Source organism: Pseudorca crassidens, chromosome 11 (assembly GCF_039906515.1).
Source record: "Pseudorca crassidens isolate mPseCra1 chromosome 11, mPseCra1.hap1, whole genome shotgun sequence".
Taxonomy (NCBI): Eukaryota; Metazoa; Chordata; class Mammalia; order Artiodactyla; family Delphinidae; genus Pseudorca; species Pseudorca crassidens.
The window spans coordinates 25,311,305-25,329,466 of record NC_090306.1 but is presented as its reverse complement, the minus strand read 5'-3'; the positions used below and the strand labels follow the sequence as shown (position 1 = coordinate 25,329,466).

General features: G+C 34.1%; 1 protein-coding gene across 2 annotated transcripts in view; it reads left to right on the top strand.

The window, feature by feature from the left end:
* Positions 1-18,162, top strand: part of IPO8 (importin 8) — a 70,765-nt gene that overhangs the window by 17,693 nt on the left and 34,910 nt on the right. For both annotated transcript variants that reach the window (XM_067696060.1, XM_067696059.1), the window contains exons 6-16: positions 2,711-2,800; positions 4,301-4,395; positions 4,838-4,922; positions 7,230-7,364; positions 9,228-9,327; positions 11,621-11,697; positions 11,986-12,102; positions 13,270-13,359; positions 14,664-14,829; positions 15,880-16,040; positions 16,863-16,988. In XM_067696060.1, the coding sequence (XP_067552161.1) occupies positions 2,711-2,800; positions 4,301-4,395; positions 4,838-4,922; positions 7,230-7,364; positions 9,228-9,327; positions 11,621-11,697; positions 11,986-12,102; positions 13,270-13,359; positions 14,664-14,829; positions 15,880-16,040; positions 16,863-16,988 (1,242 nt within the window). The remainder of the gene's footprint in view (positions 1-2,710; positions 2,801-4,300; positions 4,396-4,837; positions 4,923-7,229; positions 7,365-9,227; positions 9,328-11,620; positions 11,698-11,985; positions 12,103-13,269; positions 13,360-14,663; positions 14,830-15,879; positions 16,041-16,862; positions 16,989-18,162) is intronic.

Sequence of the window (18,162 nt, the reverse complement as noted above, 5' to 3'; positions counted from 1 at the left end):
CCCCCCCAACTAGACTGTGAGCTTTACTTAACATTATGTCCTTAGTGTGTAGTAGGTTTTGGACTGCATGGGTGCAGAGGTGCTATGCCTCATCTCCTGTAGCTCAAAGTGTAGTAGGGGTGGGGTTGCACACTGTAATACAGTGGACTGTGATTTCATGCCACAGTGTAGAGGAAAGTAATTGAAAAAATGTTTCTTGGATGTTTCATGATGTAAAGATTTTCATTAAAGTCATTAAAATGAGTTTCCACCACAAAAAAAAATAATTATGGGAGGAGAAATTAAGGAAACACCCCTATTTACAATTGCATCAAAAAGTAAAATACCTAGGAATAAACTTAACCAAGGAGTTAAAAAACCTATACTCTGAAAACTATAAAACATTGATGAAGGAATTTAAAAACAATACAAAGAAATGGAAAGATATTCTGTGTTCTTGGATTGGAATAATTAATATTGTAAAAATGTTCATACTACCTAAAGCAATCTATAGATTTAATGCAATCTCTATCAAAATACTGATGACATTTTTCATAGAACTAGAACAAATAATTTACAAAAGACCCTGATTTGCCAAAGCAATCTTGAGAAAAAAGAACAAACCTGGAGGTATCATGCTCCCTGACTTCAGACTGTACTACAGAGACACAGTAATCAAAACAGCATGGTACTGGCACAAAAACAAGCATATAGATCAATGGAACGGAACAGAGAGCTCAGAAATACACCCACACACCTATGGTCAATTAATCCATGACAAAGGAGGCAAGAATATACAATGGAGAAAAGACAGGCTCTTCAGTAAGTGGTGCTGGGAAAACTGGACAGCTACATGTAAGTGAATGAGATTAGAACATTTCCTCACACCATATACAAAAATAAACTGAAAATGGATTAAGACTTGGAAACCATAAAACTCCTAGAAGAGAAAATAGGGAGAAAACTCTTTGACATAAATCATAGCAATTGTGTTTTGATCTGTCTCCTAAGGCAAGGAAATAAAAGCAGAAATAAACAAGTGGGACCTAATTAAACTTAAAAGCTTTTGCACAGCAGAGGAAATCATTGACAAAACGAAAAAGACAACCTACTAAATGGGAGAAAATATTTGCAAAGGATATGACTAATAAGGGGTTAATATCCAAAATATATAAACAGCTCATACAACTCAATATCAAAAAAACAACCCAATTAAAAAATGGGCAGGAGACTTGAATAGACATTTATCCAAAGAAGACATACAGGTGGCCAACAGGCACATGAAAAGATGCTGAACATCACTAATTATCAGAGAAATGCAAATCAAAACCACTGGATACCACCTCATACTGGTCAGAATAGCTATCATCAAAAAGTCTACAAATAACAAATGTTGGCAAGGATGTGGAGAAAAGGGAATCCTTGTACATGTTGGTGGGAATGTAAATTGGTACAGCCATTATGGAAAGCAGTATGGAGGTTCCTGAAAAAACTAAAAACAGAACCACCACATGATCTAGCAATTCTCCTGCTGGGTATATATCTGGAAAAAAATGAAAACACTAATTTGAAAAGATACATGCACCCCAGTGTTCATAGTGGTATTATTTACAGTAGACAAAATAAGGGAGCAACCTAAGTGTCCATTGATAGATGAATAGATAAAGAGGTGGTGTGTGTATCTACATATACACAATGGAATATTACTGAGCCATAAAAAAGAATGAAATTCTGCCATTTGCAACAATGTGGATGGACTTAGTGAAATAAGTCAGACAAAGAAAGACAAATACTCTTATCACTTATATGTGCAATCTAAAAAAATAAACGAATGTGTATAACAAAACAGAAACAGATTTATAGTTATAGAGAACAAACTAACGGTTAACAGTGAGGAGAGGGAGGTGGGGAGGGTTGAGATAGGGGTATGGGATTAGGAGACACTAACTACTATGTATAAAATAAATAAGTAACAAGTATGTATTGTACAGCACAGGGAAATATAGCCATTATTTTGTAATAACTTTGAATGGAGTATAGTCTATAAAAATGCTGAATCACTCATATGCCCGAAACTAATATAATATTTTAAATGAAGTATACTTCAGAAATAAAAAGATAATTTTATGAGGTAATGGAAGTATTGACTAACCTTATTGTGATAGTAATTTCATAATGTATATGTGTATCAAATCGTCTTGTTCTATACCTTAAACATACATAGTATTATATATCAATTATATCTCAGTAAAGCTGGAAAAATGAAAAGTTTGACACACAAAGGGGTAAATGGTAAAAAATCACTTATCTAGAATCTCATGTTGAACAAATGATGCCTTATTGTATTATTATAATTTTTTACTTAAAAAAGTAGCTTAGGGACTTCCATGGCAGTCCAGTGGTTAAGGCTCCACACTCTGAATACAGGGGGCACAGGTTCGATCCCTGGTCAAGGAACTAAGACCCCTTGTGCTGCACAGTGCGGCCAAAAAAAAAAAAGCCTAGAGAAATAATTCATGGCATGTATATTTTCTAGATTTAAAAAATTTAATTTACATACATATGTTTATAGAGCTGTTTTAAGTTAAATTTTAGGTTGAACCACCTGAAATTACTAATTTCACGGTCAGGTGTTAACCGTTTCATATATTTCAACCTTTCAATATAGATAAATTGCTGATTTTTTAGAGGGCAGGAATTATTGTCTGATGTTGTTGTCCTTTGTTTTCAGTATGCATTGCCTCTTCAGCTGGTGAATAACCAAACCATGACAGCGTGGATGGAGATCTTCCGAACTATTATTGACAGGACTGTTCCACCTGTAAGAAAGGGCTTCTGTTCCTAAGAAGAATGGGGAAAACTTGGGTTTGGGTTATTTGTGGTAGATTGATTTATTATACCAGCCTGCTATTTAGAAAAAAAAAAATTACTACTGTAATAAAAGTAATTAATGATACATACTCATTTTTAGAAAGTTCAGATAAAATTAATAAAATAATAACTAATCCTACTAAAAATAACCATTTTTAAAACTTGGTATTTATTCCTCTTGTCTTTTCTTCTCTACATTTATATACAACCATATTTTTTTTCTTTCTACAAAAAATATTACAGAATCTTTATAGGAAGAAGTGATTAAAAAGGGTATGCTGACAAAATCTTATTAAAAAGTAATTTAAAAGGGTATACAGAAAAAGGAGCATTAATGAAATTTGTTAGGAGGAGCAATCATATTTTATATTTGTAAAAATGGTATAGATAGGTACTGTTTTGAAGTTCATTTTTCACTTAAAATCTATTGTAAATATTTTGTGTGATTATGAAGTTTTTTACATTGTGTCATTTTTGTTGAATGCTTCATTTGCTAGATATTTAGGTTGTTTTAGTTTTTTAGTGTTTTAACTATAAGGATGTAGTTAAATTTTTATGCACATACATGATTATTTTGTTTGGATAACCTCTTAGCAGTGTTTAAGGCTTTGACAGATCTTTAATTAATTAGTTAATCAATTAATTGAAGTATAGATATACAATATTAGTTTCAGGTGTACAGCGTAGTGATTCAGTATTTTTATAGGTTATACTCCATTAAAAGTTATTAGAATGTAATAGCTATAATTCCCTGTGCAAGACTTTGACAGACCTTGCAAATGGCTTTCCAGAAACAGTGCACTGGCTTATACTTTAATAAGCAGTGACTGAGAATGTCTGTTTTGTTAAATTCTAAGTTTGCCGGTTTGATAGGTGAAAGATGGTGTCTCATTTTTATCTGTAGTTACAGTGATACTATATTTCATCTATCAGATTAACTCAAATAATCAAATTAACTAAATTAAAATATATCAAATGTTTAAAATTTTGAGCTTGTCTCCAAATGTGCAGTATTCCTTCCTTTGCCCATATCTTGGGACAAATGATGTTGAGGAGGTTTAGTTTATACACATAAATGCACAGAACTTAGTGAACAGTTCAGTGAATTCTGACAAACATATGCTTGTGTTACTATCACCCAGATCAAGATCTAGAAATTTTCTGGCATCTCAGAGAGTTTCCTTGAGGGATATGGTGTTTTGTGTTTTCTTTTCTACTTATTTGGGCCTTTTAATGATAGAAGATAAAACAACAGCACTGGTTGGTTGAAATTTGCTTTGCTTGTTTAATTCCTACCTAGCAATCTATAAAGTAAGAATTTGCATTTGTTTGGCAGTCTGAATTCACATTTAATTTTACTTAATTTGTATCAATATTTATTCTGCCTTTGTTAGTCACACAAACCTTTTCATTATGTGGGAATTTTATCTGGGTGTTTTTGTCCTCCTAGGAGACTCTGCAGATTGACGAGGATGATAGACCAGAATTAGTCTGGTGGAAGTGTAAGAAGTGGGCATTACACATTGTAGCTCGTCTCTTTGAACGGTAATTCTGGTTATTAGATTTACAATCTATGGTTGGTATTTCAGTATTGGATATAATAAAATTGAATAGGTCCCTTGATGCTCTACAGTATATGATTATTTTTCTTTAGAGCAGCAGAGGGCAAAAAGTCACCCTCTGCTTTGTTTTAAAGCAGGCTTAACTGTGATCACTGGCTTTGAGATCATAGTAAGGTGAACAGTCTTCTCTGGATCTTTCTATTCTCTGTAAAAAGGATCGAGAAATGATATTTCTGTCTGAAATTTTAAGTATGGCCTGGAGTCTAAGTACAGCTTGTCATAATTTCATTTTGGGGCTTGTGAAAAAAAGGTAAAATGTTAGTTTCTGTCCCAATAGAATACATCTTTCAACAAGTATTTAAACTGGTGAGCATGCTTTGTTTCTAAAATTTGCAGTATTTAAACATTTCTCTTTGTATTTTAAGATATGGAAGCCCAGGAAATGTCACAAAAGAATACTTTGAATTTTCCGAATTCTTTTTGAAAACTTATGCAGTGGGAATTCAGCAGGTAATAAACTTACATTTTTTAAATAGAAGGGTGGTTACTACTGAAAGTAGTTAAGTCACTTCTATCCATTTAATAGTAGTTTACAAACATGTTAATACATATTTATAGGGGGATGAAATGGCAGCTCTGGGAATCTAATACAGTGCAGTCAGTTTTAGAACCAAGTGTCCTAGGGTAGCTACTGCAAGAATGTCCCTTCTAGACTCCTAGATGCTGGACTGAAACCTTTCAAGTCTGTTGATTGATACTTGTGTAGCAGTTGCCAGTATTAGATCAGGTTCTTCAGTTAACTTCCTGATCTCACATGAGTTTCTTACCCTCTATTTGTTGGAGCCCCACCTCTTTGTTCTAAGCTTTTATATCAGAAGATTTAGGTAATAGGAATTGATCTATTTCAAGAGGAGTTGAGCTCAGAAGTTAAGACTTTCAGCTGAGAAGTTACACATATTTGTGGAAGTTTGGGAACCATTCTGTACAGTGAAAATTAGGAGTTCTTGAGAAATAATCCAAGTTGATATTAATATTTACAAACTACAAAGGATAGATGGGCGTGAAGACTATCTGTATTGCCATTTGAATCATGAAATTTTTGTTTCTATTTCAACAAGTGAAATTCAGTAGTGATTGAGCATTGGCTGTGTCAGGGCTATATTAAGGAAGCAAAGATTAATCAGACATAGTAAAAGGCTTTCATGATACAAAGGGTGTTTCTAGATTTTTATAAATCTATGCAGATTAGTCTTCTTTACTGTCAGTGATAGAAAGTTCAAGCCTGTCATCTTAGATGGAATACTTCCTTTTATGGATTATCATTTTGACTAGTATCATTTTTTGGATTATCATTTCTAAAAATTACCTTGCAGCAATTCAGGAAAGCTATGGCTATAATTTTCTCACAGATTATTTTGTTGGCCCATGAGAAAGTCTGTGGGGAAAATTGGTGAGTGATGAATAAAATTATATATTCAGCCATTCATTTTGGATACTAGGATAATCAGGGAGCTGGTTAGCTCTGTCTTCTGCTCTTTCCACTGCTGTTAAACCCCAGTAAGCATCCTAAAGTTGATGCCCTCTTCTGGTGTGTTCAGTAGAGGTTTTCCAGTGTCACATAAACATGTATGTACACACACATTTAAATTTCATGCTGTTGCATCCATGTCATAAACTGTTTGAACCTTGGTCATTTAAAGTATATATTCCTGATATTTTAAAACTTTTTTTTTTTAATCAAAAACTGTTCTCTTCTTTACTATTGTGTCTCATCTGCGACCACCTCCACTTTGTGTGAACAGCAACTGTATTAGGAAGAACTGTGTTTAGTAGCATCCATTTTTAGCCTGCATTGCAGAAGGAGTTTCTAGGTGATAGTAGGACTTCTGACAAATTTTATAAACCTGAACTTTATATAACTTGAACTGAATTCATGTTCTGAATTTATAAATTCTGTACATGTTTTAAAAGAACCCCTTTTACTTATTCAGCAGTTCAGTGATAAGCTTGCTGTAGTGAAGGGCTCTGGAGATCAGGAATTGGAAGACTTGGACTGTGTTGTAGTGCAGCCTCTGACTGCGTGTCCTTGGGTCCTCACAGCTGCTTTGGGCATGGTTCTTTCCTTAGAAACAATCTTTTTTTAAAAATCAATATTAAAAAAAATAACTTCTCAGTTTTGTGGTATTTCTACAAAGACTTTCCGTGGTCTGAGATTATAAAATAAAAATTTTCCACACTCTTTTTTAGTTACTATGTGGTTTCATTTTTTGTTGCTGTTGAAATATTTCCCTATCTGGAATTTATTTAGGTGTGAAGTTTAGTTAGGGAGCCACCTTAATTTTTTTCAGAGGGCTAGTCAGCTGTCCCAATACTGTTTTTTGGATAACTTACCGTTTCTCTTCCAGTTGAAATGCACCTTTATCAAATATTAAAATATGTTTATGGTGTCTCTTGCTATATGGATGTTTTCAGTGTTCACTTAGTCAAATCTGTTACTATTTGACAGGAGTCTTAATTTATTTGAAGAGCTAGTATGTGGAAGAGCGTATAGACTTATTTTGAGTAGTTCCACAGGTTAGAAGCAGGATAAATGGCTGAAAATCACAGTGAGACACCCTTCAGTTCAATATCGCAAGGACCTATCTAAGAATTAAAACAGCTTGTGTGCTGTCTCACAAAATATTTACTTCTCTAAAAATCTGTTAATTTTTATCTCTTGACTTCTGCGTTGGTTTTATGTCATGCCTAAAATGCGCATCCTGTTAACTTTAAAATTGTTTATGTTTTCCTATGTTTTCTCTTCCTATTTTCCTGTAGGTACTACTAAAAATTTTAGACCAGTATAGGCAGAAAGAGTATATAGCTCCCCGTGTTCTTCAGCAAGCATTCAACTATCTCAACCAAGGCGTTGTTCATTCTGTAACCTGGAAGCAGATGAAGCCGCACATACAGGTTAGTGTCAGGGAGCAGCTCTCGGAAATCATTCTCTGGTTAAATTTTCTGGACAGGGTAAGTGTTAACTAATCCCATATTTTATATTTAATATGTTTTTGTTTCCATTAATAATTTCGAATGAATGCAGTCTTATAGCTGATATGAAGGACCTGGAAATTTAAGTATTTGAGAAGAGTGAAGTTTTCAAGCTGTGTGAATTGGAAGACTTGGATTTAGTTAATCTTGCTTGGAATCTTATTTAGCCTCTGTTTCTCCTCTGTTAGGTCAGATAATATTTTTCTCCCCTTCTTACCTAAAGGTTGCTAGGATCAAATGAGGTATTTTGTATGATAGCATTTTGAAAACAGTCCCCAGGGCTCTACTAAGTTAGTGTTATTTTGCAGGAAATGCAGCCTGATACATGACCATTTTCTTTTGTGGGTATGAGCAAACAAGGTTTTTATTTCTTTTTGGATTGTTAAATACTATAAAAGAGTTAAAGTTTTCAGTTTTTATATCAATTGTGTACTTAAAGGTAGAATCAGCATTTTATTAAAGAATAAATCAGAATGAAAAATTATGGACCATTAATAAATAAATTAATATTTACATACAGATAATTTTGGGTAATTCAAAGATGTTAGGAACGGGATTTTTTCCTCTCAAACTATGAATTCTTAAATTCTGTAATCTCTAAGATGGTATCTAAAAAGTAAAGCAATTCTTTTACTTTGTCTTTGGTGTCTAGGATAGAATTTGTTTAGTGTTATCTTATTATAGGTCTTACAGATATTAGATCTTTTGCATTGTTTTCTGTGGACATTTTAATAATGTTTGCCTAATTCCCTTGATCAAATAGTGATTGGTTCTTTGCAATTAATAAAGATACAGATTTCATTTTATTTTACTGTGTGCCTGTAAAGTAAGGGTGAACTGTGATAGCATTTTTTTCTACTTGATGCCTTTGGCCTTATTTTTACATGGCTGTAATGTAGGAGTAAGAAAACTCTGATTATTAGGCTGAATTTTTTTCTCTTAGAATTACTTAATTTGGAAGAAGTGATAAGAGATAATTTTGTTCTTACATATGTAATTGTTAGAGCACGGAAGGGCTTGGTAGAGCATTAGCGGCAGTGAACATAGAGGCTGTTAGATGTGATTTTTTTTTTTCCCCCCCACTGAAGCCTGCGCTTGTAGGGTAGGAAATTAAGTTGTTGAAAATGGAAAAAGAAGAAAATGTTACTGTTGTTGAAATATTGACATTTAGGATCAAAATGGAAATGTAAAAATGTTCACAATAAGTAATATAATAGTAAATATAACCTTGGTTTGATATTTATTTCTCTTAAAGAATCAAGGTATGTTTAGGTATGTTTAATATTGATAGTAAAACTTTTATCCCCGCTCTTGCTTCAAAGAATAGCATTCATCTCTTTCTCTGTACCTTGAATCAATTGTGGTTTAAAAACAATCTTATGGGCTTCCCTGGTGGCGCAGTGGTTGAGAGTCCGCCTGCCGATGCAGGGGACACGGGTTCGTGCCCCGGTCTGGGAAGATCCCACATGCCACGGAGCGGCTGGGCCCGTGAGCCATGGCCGCTGAGCCTGCGCGTCCGGAGCCTGTGCTCCGCAGCGGGAGAGGCCCGCATACCACAAAAAACAAAAACAAAAAACAATCTTATGTTTAACTTCTTCTGCCCCCACCTCTACCGCTTACCCCCAAGGCTTTTGCTTTCCTTCTTTCACTTTAGCCAACGCAAACTTGACAGAAAGATTAATATAACAGTTTGGAAAACTAACTTCAGGAAGGCTTTCATTATTTGTGTTCCCCAAATGTGAATAGTCTATACCCATTTGTTGTTTTGTTTTTTTCTCTTGTTAGAATATCTCTGAAGATGTGATTTTTTCTGTGATGTGTTATAAAGATGAAGATGAAGAGCTGTGGCAGGAAGATCCATATGAGTATATAAGGATGAAATTTGGTAATGGAGATGATTTTAGTCCTCATCAGTTCCTGGCTCCGTAAAGTAATAGAACTAAATTTATACTTTTAAGCAGATTTTACTACTTTGTTAAATTCCCAGAGTTCTGCTTTTCACGATAAACTCTGAAACTCGTGAGAGTTTGATGTTCTGTTGAACCGATGGACTTGAGATGAAAAGCTGCTTTATTTGTCCATCCCTCTCATGGGTGCTGAAGCAGTCATGGAACCATCTATGTATAACTCTTTCTGTTGTGATGCTGATCTGCAGGGACCATTCCTTTCTGTGCCTTTTGGGATACCTATTTGTAGATTGGGTTGTTCTCAGTCTGGGAGATCCTTTGCATTTCTGCATATTTTAGGAGCACCCCAATTTAGTTTGCATCCTTAACCTAGGGACTGAGTATTCCACAGGGGAATGAGATTACTTCTGATGACCCCACTGTGTGGCCCAGTTCTCTGTGGATCGTTTTAGCCTTGGATCTTCCAGGAAGCTGTTGAATTGTGTAGGTTGCCTCAGTTCATTCCCTTTTGTCACCAGTTTGAATTAAGCACTTCCCGGAGTACTCAGGCACTTAGCATAGGAAGATGTTATTTGTGTACCTCTGTTCCTCCCATGGTGAAGAAGCTATCTGAGGGCAGGGACTTTATCTTACTTGCTTTATTTTGTATTCTCCATCCCTTCTACACCCCTACATTCCTCTGCAAGTTCTTGGCCCTAGTCTGCCTTCAGTGAATGTTGAAACAAATAATTGATAAGACTCGCACTGCCCAAGGCATGCTGAAGGTACTGTGACCACAGTGCTTTCCCCTTGTCGGGCCATATGTCTCTAGTTACTTGAGTTAAGCCTACTAATATAGATGCTAGATTATTGGGCTATGTTGTTTTCACAGTGCTTTGTGTTTAGATTCTTTGATTCAGTAAGTGAGGAAGCACCTCTTTCCTTTGGAGACAAAGTACAGGAAAAGCAAGTGAATGAGAAACAATATTTACCACTGCTTTATCCTTCCATTCTATCATTTCTATTTGAAAATCATTGTACATATGCATGATTTATTAATTCCCCTTCCTAATGCTTTTGTTTTCCTAGTTTGCTTTGACAGAGCAGAATGATTAACTGGTCTTTCTTCTGTCTTTTTTAAGGCATTTTTTTAGTGTCTAGCTTTTCTATGTTACCTGTTTTATAATGTGCAGTGTATTTGTTTAACTTTCAGAAGGCTACCATTATTTTACTTATTCTTCATATCAAATAAGAAAGTATCTCAGTTTTTAGAAAATATAATAGTTAAGAGCTGTGTGTGTTGATTGATAGAATTTACATTTTATTGATTAAGAGAGAATATGGATAATTCAAGACTAGCTAAAGTGCCTTTTTTCCTTAATCATTTCCTTCTGTAGAATGCAGTGGGTATTACTTAATATGTGTATTTTACTTTTAGATAACTACTGGGGAGAACAATTACGTTATTAGTTTTCTTTTTATATTTTTGTCATGTGCAGTTATTTATATTAACAAAATACCCCTGTCTAAATGTATTGACTGATATTAATAATGGTGTTTTTAGATTTGGTAAAAACTGAAGGAGCTCAGGCTTTGATGTTAAGACAGCCTGGATGTGAATGCTGGCCTGGTTGCTTACTCACTGTGTGACTGTGGGCAAATTACTTAACCTATCTGAGATGGAGTGTTTTCAGCTATAATATCTTGTGTGTGTATGGGTGTCTCTATGTGTATTATCAGTTTGTTTGTTTCTCTTACTACGTAAGCTCCATGAGAACCATTTTTGTTTGATATTTGTATCCCCAGAGCTTAGAACAGTGCCTGGCACATAGTAATCACTAAATAAATTTTTATTGTTTTTTGATAGAGGTAAAGCATTTTTCCTATCCTCAGTGAAACAGATATGCCTAATATGTATTGTTTGTTTTAATGTGATTATTTAAAAGGACAACCTTTTAAATAACTAAGTATTTTAATAAACATTTGATATTTATTAGAATAAACATATTTAAATATGTGTTTATTTTAATAAATATCAAATAAAATTTAAATATTTAATAAATAACATTTAATTTAAATATTTAATAACTATTTAAAATATTTTAAAAACATTTAAAATAAATATTGTGCATGAGAGCAGTGATGATATATCTTTAGCTTTTTTGTGCTATAAACCAGTGTTATATGTTGACTGTTTTATTTCTTGGTTTTGGAATAGTGGTCAATAAGGTTTAAAATCTATAATAAGTAGTTGTATTTTTGCTAACATGGTTTAAACTTTTAAAATCTTAGATATTTTCGAAGATTATGCTTCTCCCACCACAGCAGCCCAGACTCTCTTATATACTGCTGCAAAGAAAAGAAAAGAGGTATATAGTTATTCTTTTTAAATACAAAACTGAAGGGTGGCCTGTGTTCATTTGACACTCTAATGAATGCCCCTAGTATTTGAAAAATTATGTTAGTAGTTATCTGTTACTTTAAAAATATTTTTCTATCCTTGTAAGGGAAAAGGAATATTTTGTTTTCTTACTTATAATTGCTTGATAGCACACAATAAAATGGCTTTATTTTTGAAAATTTGTACATCATATTTAATACAATAGTAAGGCAGTAAAAGTTCATATAGACTAAAATGGTTTCTTCTGTTTCTTTAGGTGTTGCCAAAAATGATGGCATTCTGTTATCAAATCCTAACAGATCCGAACTTTGACCCTAGGAAGAAAGATGGAGCCCTGCATGTGATTGGTTCCCTAGCTGATATTTTATTGAAGGTTAAGCTACTCAAATTTAATTTACTTAATAACACTGTGTAGCAGAGGCAAATGAGAGAATATGAAAGTTATGGATAATTTAAAACTGGTGACTTTCTGCATAATTGAATTGACTAAATATTTTTCTTTCCTTAATTAAAAAAATGACTTTTTTTGATAGTTCCATTTTTATTTATTTATTTATTTTTAACATCTTTATTGATGTATAATTGCTTTACAATGCTGTGTTAGTTTCTGCTGTATAACAAAGTGAATCAGCTATATGTATACATATATCCCCATATCCCCTCCCTCTTGCATCTCCCTCCCACCCTCCTTATCCCACCCCTCTAGGAGGTCACAGAGCCACTGAGCTGATCTCCCTGTGCTATGTGGCTGCTTCCCACTAGCTATCTATTTTATATTTGGTAGTGTATATATGTCAGTGCTACTCTCTCACTTTGTCTCAGCTTACCCTTCCCCCTCCCTGTGTCCTCAAGTCCATTCTCTATGTCTGCGTCTTTATTCCTGTCCTGGCCCTAGATTCTTCAGAACCATTTTTTTTTTTTAGATTCCATATATATGTGTTAGCATGTGGTATTTGTTTTTCTCTTTCTGTCTTACGTCACTCTGTATGACAGAATCTAGGTCCATCTACCTCACTACGAATAACTCAATTTCATTTCTTTTTATGGCTGAGTAATATTCCATTGTGTATATGTGCCACATCTTCTTTATCCATTCATTTGTCGATGGACACTTAGGTTGCTTCCATATCCTGGTTATTGTAAATAGTGCTGCAGTGAACATTGTGGTACATGTTTCTTTTTGAATTATGGTTTTCTCAGGGTATATGCCCAGTAGTGGGATTGCTGGGTCATATGGTAGTTCTAAAAAAAAAATGACTTTTTAATCATCACTTTTAAAATATGAAAATGTTGCTGTATAAAAAAAAAATGATACAAAATGACTTGTGTTATTTATTTCTAGAAAGATCACTCAATATCAAATTATATCTAAAGTACTATTTCTGTCTTGTTTTAAAACATGCAATATGTAGGTAAAATTTTACAAAATTGTAAATAGAAGTATATTGTGTAAGTCAGAACAAACGTATTTTATTAGGAAGTGATTTTTACATATGAAAAAGACATTGGTAAGTTAAACTTAATTTCTGTTTCCTAACAGAAGAGTTTATTCAAGGACCAAATGGAATTATTGTTGCAGAATCACGTATTTCCATTATTATTATCTAACCTGGGATACCTTCGAGCCAGAGTAAGTTTTCCATATTTCCATTATAGTATCTCGAAATCTTCATTTGTAAGTTAATTATTGAACTAAATATTTTTGAATAAGTTGACCTTTTACCACATACTGAGGCGAAATGAAGGCAATTAGAATGTCTTTTATGGTCACATAAGCTGAATAAAGAGCAAACTAGTGAATAAAGGAATTTATAGATTTTAATTCCAGCTGTTTGTTTCCCCTAGCCTCACTTGCTGCATATGCAAAACATTCAGTGAGAGGGATGATGTTACAGCAATGGTACAGTGTAAATTCATAAGCTGATTAGTGTCCAAACACTAATGGAAATTATATTTTGGCTAAAAACTTGATTATGATTTCCAGTATAATAGTTAGATATGCCTTAATAAAATGGAGAAAATAATAATCCATGTAAATTTATTTGTGTTCTAAGTGTATATTATTTATAGAAATAATATATTTTATGGAGAAATAAAAATAGAACTTTAAGAGCCTAGTACTTATTTTTATAACTGTATCAACCCAACAAAATGTCTTGCTAAAACCAATATATGTTAAAATGCCTTGTACACTCTAAAGCATTTTATAAACAGAAGATAATAGTCACTAGGGAAATACTTGTGTGAATGTAGCTTAGCGATGTGGACGGCACACAAGTATTTTTATAAGTAGACTGTTATTTCTGCAGACTCTGTGAATTGTATTTCTCTTGTTAAGTCTTTAGTCATTCAAATTAATTACTGTCAGTTGTGTTTTATGCACATAGAGAATTTTAAAAAATAATATGATTCTGTGGTCTAATAGTTTAAACTTTGGTAATTTATGCAAAGTTAAATTTCTTTGTGTCTTGTGTGAGTGAAAAAATCAAGTTTGTTAAGCCAGTTAGTGTAAGGGAAAATAATATTTCATTCATTTGTTGTTAAGACCAGTAAGTGAATATCAGCATTGGTTGGTTCATAGTGCTTTTGCATATAAATAATAAATAAGTTATGAATCATAATATTTATTAAAAGCATTGACATGATTTCTTTTTTCAGAGACACTTAAATTTGGCTCTGTTTTCTTTTTCCTGTGAATAATGATATTGCATAAAGGTAATTTAGAAGTAATAAAACTGCCTTTATTATAAGAAGTCTGGGAAATCCAGAAGTTAGCAACTAAGGCTAATATGCTTCTCTCCAAAAACAAATAAATAAACAAATAGCACTTGGTAGAATTAATGATATTTTACTTAGTAAGAAGTTCTTATATGTGTGACATTATTACATAATGCCATAATCCTAATAGTTTTCTACTTTTTTCTTGTAACATAGTCCTGTTGGGTACTTCATGCATTCAGTTCTTTGAAATTTCATAATGAGCTCAACCTAAGAAATGCAGTTGATCTAGCAAAGAAGAGCCTGATTGAAGATAAGGAGATGCCTGTCAAGGTTGAAGCTGCCCTTGCTCTTCAGTCATTAATTTCTAACCAGACACAAGGTAAAGACAAAATTTTTAAATTTAAAAAATTTAAAATAAAAACACACCTTTTAGAGGGTGTATTTAATTTATCCTTTTGACATGGTCTTCTCAAGTAGTTTTGTTCACTTCCTACCCTAACAAAGATGAGTCCCTAAGTCTTAAGGTTCAGGGTTTGGATTTTTGAGCTTTTGCCCCCTCAGAATTTTATAGGAGTTTATTCTTGCCACTTTTAGGAGTGTCTGTTGACTGTAGTTTCCAGAAGAATTTTAGATTAGAAAAGAAGTTGATGATTGGTAGATGGGGAATCAAGAGACCTGGGGGTCTAGTTTTGATTGTGCTACCACCTTGCCATGTAGACCTGGGCAAGGCCCATGATCTGTTAAGACTTAGATGCTGTATGTTTAAATTTAGGGGGATTGGACTAGATGGCTTTAAGATTCCTTTCAACTCTAGGATTCTATGATTCTGCTAGTTCTGAAAGTAGCAAGTAGCATTTCTAGTGAGTGATAACACATATCTCATTTGTTTGTTTAGAAGAATGTTCTGTTCAAAATTCAAATAAACCTTTGAAAGTAAATTCGGCTTTATGAAGAATATGAACCTTTACCTCTATTCAACAGTGTTCCAGTGGAAGGACAGTATTGCATAAGCACATGTGGGGAGAAGGGTGATTAGAGATGGGGTGGGGGAGGGAACAGGCACATCAGTGTTGGGCATAGTCTTTATGTACATGATTTTTTATACTTGTGTCATGATAACATATTCGTGTTTGATAAGTCATGCTGATGACAGAGCACATGTGTAATTAGAATTTCTCAGTGGGTGCTATTGGCATTTTGGGCAGGACAGTTCTTTACTGTGCTGAACTGATTATCCCTATGTTACTCATGGGAAAATTGATACATTGGTGAATATTATTTTGGTACAGCTTTGTAACTTACTCACTGTGAAGCAAATATGTTATCTAGAAGCTATTACTCTGTGTTATTTACCTTGTGACCAAGTTACTTTCCTTCACCACTTGTCAATGGCTAATTTTTTTACTGAGTTTGTTTTTTATTGCATTAGCTAAGGAATATATGAAGCCACACGTGAGGCCTATTATGCAGGAGCTGTTGCACATTGTTAGAGAGACAGAAAATGATGATGTTACTAATGTTATCCAGAAGATGATATGTGAATACAGTCAAGAGGTAGCCTCAATTGCTGTTGATATGACTCAACACTTGGTAAGACTGGGCAAAGTTTTATGTTAGTTGGTATAAAGGCTTTGAATAATCTAAATAAATTAAACTCCAAAATCTGGAGTTCAGTTTACATGTAATTGAAATGCTAATATAAAAATATTTGCTCTGATAATTCTGACAGTTAATAATTTCTATATATACTTTTAAGTTTTCCTAGATTTTGGATTTATTTATTTAATGACAACCAGAAGTTAATTATTTGCTATCTGATTATAATAGCTAATATATATTCCACTTTAGTGACTAGATAAGGGAAAAATGCCCATGTTTAAAACATGACAGATTCTATCATTGATTCACAAAGTGCATATCTTAAAGTTTGAGCAGTGCTGACATTTGGATGTGTGACACTCCCCCCCTTTTTTTTTTTTTAAAGAATTTATGTATTTATTATTTATTTTTGGCTGTGTTGGGTCTTCATTGCTGCACATGGGCTTTCTCTAGCTGCGGCGAGTGGGGGCTACTCTTTGTTGTGGTGCGCAGGCTTCTCATTGCGGTGGCTTCTCTTGTTGCGGAGCATGGGCTCTAGGTGCGCGGGCTTCAGTAGTTGTGGCACACGGGAACTCAGTAGTTGTGGCTAGGGGGCTCTAGAGTGCAAGCTCAGTAGTTGTGGCGCACGGGCTTAGTTGCTCTGCGGCAGGTGGGGTCTTCCTGGACCAGGGCTCGAACCCATGTCCCCTGCATTGGCAGGTGGATTCTTAACGACTACACCACCAGGGAAGCCCGACACTGCCCTTTTGCTAACTTATAGAGAAGGGCGGGTATAGCAGTACTAATTGTTGAATGTGTTTGCTATTTTCATAGGCTGAGATATTTGGCAAAGTTCTTCAAAGTGATGAATATGAAGAAGTCGAAGACAAAACCGTAATGGCTATGGGAATTTTACATACCATTGATACTATCTTGACAGTTGTAGAAGATCATAAAGAGGTAGGATTTCTTTGTGTTTTATTATGTCATTATAGTAACTGAAATTTATATGATCACTGGTGATGAATTTTAAAGTCTTAACCTTTAAATTGCTATTTATGTTGCTGGATTTTAAAAATTACACTCAAATTTTAAAGAAAAGTATTAAAATGATTGAAGGGAAATATTACATGTGGTTTTAAAGTATGTAGTATATCTCTTTGTGCTAACCTTAGTTCAGTTCATCACATCTGCTATGTGCCGGGCTAGGTTTAGGGGGATATCAAATTGAATAAGACATGAGCCCTGCTTTTTGGAATCCATAGTCTGGTCTTCTTGGCAGAGAGAGACTGCCATTCAATCATGGTGGCAAATTTTAAATAATGGAACAAAATGCTGATGTAACAGATATCTGAGAATGGAAGGGAAGAAAAGCTTAAAACATCATCTTTCCTAAACTGAGTTCCAGAACAATATTGGGATAAGAATTTGTGCAAACATTTGTTAAGTGCTCTCATATCCGTTAGCTGATAGAATGTTACTATGTCACCCTGCCATACAGTGCGTAATGGTAGTGTCCTTTTGCAGAAGCGGAAAACAAGGTTCAGGTAGTATCAAGAGTCTGAATCATGTTCATAGAGCTAGTAAGTTGTAGATTTGGGGTTGCAGTCAGTTGATATATGCTGATAATATGTCAGTTAATCCCTACTTAAAACCTGCTGCTCTCTTCCCCAAGTATTATATATTATATAGCCTCTACTTGACTGAGATTAGATTTGTGTTCATTACTTCTGTGAGCACGGTTGACTCGTTTGGCAATGATGGCAGCTCTCATTTTGTACAGTGGGACTTAGGAAGCAGGTGCTGGTTCTTTAAATAGCATTGTTAAACCCTGTGGCTGTTGACTTATCCTGTGTTTATCACATACCAATGGACACTTACCAGGTTCTTAAAAATGGTTCAGTTTTCTTCTCCTGGGCAGGGCTTCCTTTGCCTAAAAGGCTTAGTGTGAATTTTTTTTTCCATATTCATTATTGTATTGTTGTGTCCTTGTTGAAACAGTATGGGCCTATCAGTAAAAGTGAGATTTCCAAGTTAAGTTACATGTATACTTAAGGATTATTCTTTCACTTTATATGTAGAACTTATATTTTAAATTTGAAGAGAACTTAGACATCGCCTTGTCAAGTTTTCC